This window comes from Peromyscus maniculatus, chromosome 16, assembly GCF_049852395.1.
Source record: "Peromyscus maniculatus bairdii isolate BWxNUB_F1_BW_parent chromosome 16, HU_Pman_BW_mat_3.1, whole genome shotgun sequence".
NCBI classification, from domain to species: Eukaryota; Metazoa; Chordata; class Mammalia; order Rodentia; family Cricetidae; genus Peromyscus; species Peromyscus maniculatus.
Genome location: NC_134867.1, coordinates 22613145 through 22619144, shown reverse-complemented (window position 1 = coordinate 22619144; position 6000 = coordinate 22613145). Strand labels below are relative to the sequence as shown.

At 40.7% G+C, this 6000-nt stretch overlaps 1 protein-coding gene across 1 annotated transcript in view; it reads right to left on the bottom strand.

Annotated features, from left to right (window-relative positions):
* Positions 1 to 271: 271 nt before the first annotated feature.
* The window catches only part of Slc35f1 (solute carrier family 35 member F1), a 413434-nt gene continuing 407705 nt past the window's right edge, over positions 272 to 6000 (bottom strand). The window contains exon 8 of the mRNA XM_042262095.2: positions 272 to 2937. Within this exon, the coding sequence (XP_042118029.1) occupies positions 2713 to 2937 (225 nt within the window). The 3' untranslated portion in view covers positions 272 to 2712. The remainder of the gene's footprint in view (positions 2938 to 6000) is intronic.

Here is a 6000-nt window from a genome sequence, read left to right as displayed (position 1 = left end):
TCCAGTGAGGAAGTGAAAACCACTACCCGTCTCTGGCAAGGTTGAAGAGAGCTGTGGTTTGCTCTTTGTCAACATTCATACAAAGGGCTTTTCTCATTCATCGAGGAGAGAAGAGTGGTGGATTAAGACGTTGGTATTCTTCCTGGTATCTACTGAGGTTACAGAATCTCAGAAATTAAACCTGCTACAGTTAATGTTACCCTATTCCCACTTCCCGCCCCACATTCTGAAACCCCCATGTTTTCACACTGAAAACATAGTTCTTTGAAACTTTTTGCCTTTTTTTTTCCTTAAGGGTCAATTCTAAACTTCTGATCTTGGACAGCCAATGTTACCAGCTTTATACATGGAAATAAACCAACACAGGTGAAGTAACCCAGTGGCATGAACGTCTGATCACAGGGACATCCAATGACAAAAAGTATACAGTGCGTTCATCTTATAGTCACACTGGGTTTCCATACAATGGAGTCAATTAAAACATCCTATGAAGTGGTCTAGACAGCGACCTTCAGCCATCCGTTAATTGCAAACCTTTTCAAACTTTAAGTGTGAAAATGTTCCCAGCCCACTGAATGGACTTGGAAACACTTTCAGTCACTTGTCTCTCGTGAGAGTTTACCGGAGTGTCTACAAATTCGTGTCATAAAAATGAATCAAAAAGACAGAGGCATTTGGCTTAAAATAAATACTAAAAAAAATGCAATGAATCAAGTAAATTATGCAAACCAAAGGAATGTAAACACAAAAATAAAAGCACAGTCTTTAAAGGTCTTCAGAGCTGAATGGACAAAATATTCAGAGAAAGGTATTTAATTGGCTTAAAAGGTAGCAGAGAGCAGATGTTGGCAAGGTTGTAGGATGGGATATGTAGCTTTAGCTCAAACCTTTTTCCCCCATGCCCACCACACCCCAGCAAAGAGAACTTATTTCCATGGGGAAATCTGACATGCAATATACATATCAGAAAACAACCTTTCTTCCTTTCTCCTAGGTCAGGATTCAAAAATACTTTAGAAGAAATGTTATATTTTTCTAATGAAAAAGATTTTTAACAGAGTTACAGTGTTCAAGCACATTACTTATTTTGGACATATGTTGTTTGTATGAGACTTGTCAAAGTGGATCACAATGACTCTTCACAGAAGAAGGCAGGCAAAGAGGCCAGAGGCCTGCTGGTGGACAGCATGGGAGCTCCTGCCTGCCATGCTTAGACCTTACTTTGCAATTTGTTCTTACTGTATGAGGTTCCCCGTTAAGTGTTTTGTTTTGCTTGCTTAATTAAAGAATATTGACTTGAATTGTCTCAAATTTCATGAACATTTATATAAAGCCTGTAACTCCATCAAGGATCCTTTTGAATGATATTGAAGTCAGCCAAGCTGACACATGGAATCTATTCTAAATTATAAAGGTTGATGATGTTTCTCAGTTTCCTATGTTGCAAGGGTAGTGGTGGAATGAGAGACATTCTTGAGATAATAGAACTGACTAAACTAATGATGTATCAAGCTTTATTGGGATAATGTAGCATCTTCTGTCTGTATGAATGCTTATCCTTATATTCTGCTATTAGATGGGTATCAACTGTGACCAAAATGCCAGACTTTTCAGTGGTGACATCTTTGCCACTACCATGTGACCAGAACATGAGCTACTAACTGAGATTGTTCCACATCAGTACCTTGCTCCAAGAGGTGGTATAAACAATGGTGCCCCATGATAAAGATAGTGTCCATGTTGGCATCCTCTGAGAAAGGTACTATATAACAAAGAGGGCAGAGGCCATGGCTTTTCCAGTACTTTGATTAATTTCCATGACATCATTAAGAAAAAAAATTAAAACAGAAACTAATTTTTTAGGAGAGAGATATAGGGAAAGACAGAAAAAGTTTAAAAAACACAACCCTAAACATAAGTGATTTTCTTTAGAGTGTTTCCTGTAAGCCACAAAAATGGGAGAATCCTTATCCTGTAGTCACAGGGCTTAATTAGATGAATCTCCTGGCCCAAAAGAAAGCCAATGGCCTGGAGTAAGCAGAAAATGAAATATAAAAAGGCTAAAATGTTTGTTTTATATCTATTCCTAGAATAGAGAATTATATGGTCAGTTTCCCCTCCCCACAAGGGTCACGGCACAAAAATCCTCATTGAGCAGGCAATCCAACAGGTGACAGAGGAAACCATTAGCCACAAGGTCACCAGGATGAGGGAACTTCTGAGGGGTAGAGCTTCTGTGGCATGCATCACTCATATAGTCTGTGCAAAACAAAACCAGAAGTATGATTCTCAAAAAGTGACTTTGCCATAGAAAAGTGGGATGTACGTTGACTACGGGAGGGTCTGGCAATAATTCCCATCAGGAATACAAAACCTCCTTCTGAAAGTTGGTGTAATAACAGTAACAACAATAATAAAAATCATAGTAACAATAATACTTGATTTTGATTCAAAAAATTTCACAGTAATTAATGCGGGGGTGGGGTCAGGGTCGGGATACATACTATCAAAGCCTCTCTCTGAGTCAGGTGGATTGAAGCCTGTGTTTCCAGTGGTCTTCAGCTTGCTTCCTTTTACAAAAGGAGGGTTAGCTACCTTGCAGTCCACCTGTGAAACTGCACCTACTAAATACCTTTCTCTATGTACAATACAGAGATGACGAGCGAACACGTGGCCTCTGAGTTGTCCTCAGCGGGCAGGGTGGGCCTCACCCTAGGCCACACGTACATGGGGCTCTTCTTCTGTCTCCTGGCCCAGGCTGGTGTAGGTGACTGAAGGCTCCACCTGAGCTGTGCTGGGTAAGTCCGCAACAGGTCCTGAAGGATTACGGAATTGCTTGTACACCCGGGGGTCCTGGGCTATGTACGTGGAGGTGGAGGAGTAGAGCACCAGCCCGATGAGGATGGTGAAGTAAGACAGGAGGTAAAGTCCTGAAAACTAAAACACAACAGAAAGGTGATTGAGCAGCCAAGTGTAGCCACTGGCAGATTAATGATGTCTCCTGCAGGAACACGCAACCTGATGAGGTAGCTGGTCCTCAGTGATGGAAAGTGAATGTTCTCCTAAACTGGCTTTGTCTTATTGATTCCCTTTGTCTTTTTCTAGGCTCCGTGGCTAATGAGAGGCACAGTTAGCTAATTGTCCCTAAAATGCCCATCTGAGAACCTGAATTGCTTGGGAAGGGTAGTTAAGCACAAATTAGAATATATCAAATTCAAAGCAAAAAAATCTCCAACATCACTCCATAAAGAGTCGGTTGTCTGTGGCCTCATTAAACCCAGAAGAAATATAGATATTTCATTTAAGGGCATAATGAAGCCACAAACAAAGAACTCCTCACTGACAGCATCGGCAGGGCACTGCGTTTCACCGTAATCCAATGCAGACATGATTTGTCTCCCCTGTAAGAACTGTTATTGACTTCAGTAACTATCGTGGCAAGATTAGGTTATCCTTGAGCAGAGAGAAGCAGGAAAACACAGTGTTCCTGCCCTACTCATCAAAAAGCAAACCAACAATTTGCTTGACAACTCAGAGAGTTTTTCATTTTGTTGGCTGTTTTGTTACTTTGGTGTGTGTGTGTGAGTGTGTGTGTGTGTGTGTGTGTGTGTGTGTGTGTGTGTAGAGTGGTTGGTACAGATTTATAATGTCAGGAAGACTTTTGAAAAATTACGACCTTCTTGAGGAGTTTCATTGGGTAGTTATCAGAAGAGAATAAGGTTAAAAGACAGTTACCCACTTTCACTCCTTTATTCTTTATTCATTTACTCACTCGCTCACTCCTTCATGGTTTCTTACAGTATCTCCTGTGCCTAAAACATGCAATTATGTACAAAGGAAATAGAAATAAAAAAAAAAGCCTTGCTCTTCCCATCAAAGACTTACCAGGTACAGATAGACCAAAGCAACACAACACAATTAGGGCACACCAGACCTCATTTCAGTCAATTCCTATCAACTCAGTCTTGGCCATGAGAATGGCTTCGATAGGCTCATGTATTTGAATACCTGGTCTCCAGTTTGGGAAGGACTAGGAGGTGTGGCCTTCTTAGAGGAAGTGTGTCACTTCAGTCAGGCTCTAAGGTTTCAAAATCCCACACCATTCCCAGTTAGCTATCTCTACTTCATGGTTGTTGTCTCAAGATGTGAGAGTTCCCAGGCCCTGCTCCAGCGCCATGCCTGCCTGCCTGCTGCTGTGCTTTCCACCTTGATGATCATGAACTCCCTCTCTACAACTGTAAGACCCAAATAAATGCTTTCTTTCATACGTTGCCTTGGTCATAGTGTCTTATCACAGCAACGGAGAAGCCGCTAATCCACCACATCCTCCATCTATTACAGAAGAGAGCTGTTTTAGTTTTAGTGTCTATTTTTTTTATGCTCATACTCTAGAAGAAGTAGCAACTGGTAAACAAACCAAGATGTACCAAAGCTAGAAGAGGAGAAGATAGCACAGTTATCCAGAGAGCTTGGAGGTAAGTTACGTGGCGATTGTAAACAAGCTGAAAGGTTGCTGATTCAACAATGGAAAAGACAATCTTGGTAATGACATACAGGAAAAAAATGCCCTTGTGGCTAAAAGTCTTGCTATAATGTACTTTTCCCTCCACCTTTTTCTTTCTACAGGACCAAGGGAGCTAAGTCTAAAGGCTGCACTCTGATTTTCTTTCTACAGCACTCTTTACTCTGCTCCCCAATCCCTTCATTTTTCACATTCAGGCCAGATGGTAACACGTTTGAATGTGGACTTATATATTAACTCAACTTGGAGCAGATCCACTTAATTAACTTGAAATAATTAATTAGGTTTTCCTTAATGGAAATAAATGTGCCTTGTTCTTTGAGTCACAATTAAAAAAAAAAACAGGGAAAGATGAGCATCCCAGGGCTATTCCTCATGATCTCAGAAAGCCTGCTCACCTCTAGACTCACCTCCTGAAATCCATATCCAAGAATCTCGCCCTTCAGCTCACCCTTAGTGCATCAAATGGCTTTGCTTCTAACACTGTCATCAATTTGAATATTTTATGAATGACTTTTGCTACTCTGTTCATGTATTTTTGTTTCAAGTGAAGACTGTTTCGTGGTCTTAGGTGCCCACTGCTCTTGCTGCACATGAAAATAGGGAGGCCAACAATGGGACTTTGTAGTTACTGCTACCTTCTAACCCTCAAACCAGATTTAAGTCTTAGCTCTACCCCCAAAGAGCTATACTTCTTGGCAAATTTCTTGTACCTTTCCAGTCCACACTTCCACATCAATGAGTGCCTGTACAGTGTATGATGACTCTGAAAGTCATATTAGATAAAACATGTGAAACACTTGGAACAGACACCTTGCAACAGACATTCAATTCATACTAGTTTCATTGCCACTGTTGTATCATTCATAAGGGCCAGCCCTCTTCTGGTTGTGGAAATATAAGATTGAACCCTAAGTCTACAACAGGGCACAGCTTCTGAATGCCAGCACATAGTGTATGTCCAATTCATTTCTACTTAATCCATCCAGAACTCACTCTAACTTTTTCAAAAGATGGATAGCATGGAATTCCATATAATAGATTCATGTTGGAAGTCATCTAAGGGGTTTTATTAATAGATAGTAGAGAAAGCTTCCATTTCCCCCAAAAGGGAGCAGCCAGGCAAACATTGGGATTAATTGGGATAAATACTGGATGTCACAAATGGCGACAGAAACATTTAACTTATTTTTCAAAAGGCAAGATGTTTCATTTTCTTCTGTCTTTTTAGCCTCATAGAAAAATAGTAAGAATTTTGATGTAGGTACCTAAAGAGACAACCCATAGTCCAGACATCACATTTACAAAGCGTTTGCTTCAACAACTAATCAGGCAAACAAAACTTCCATGTGGTCTAGGGTGCCCAACTTACTAATTGCAAATTGTGTGTACTTTCTGTTCTAGAAGCAAACACAGCAGGAACTTTCCTGGACCAAGTGAGGCCAAGAGCTTACAGCACTCCAGGCAAGGTGAATCCC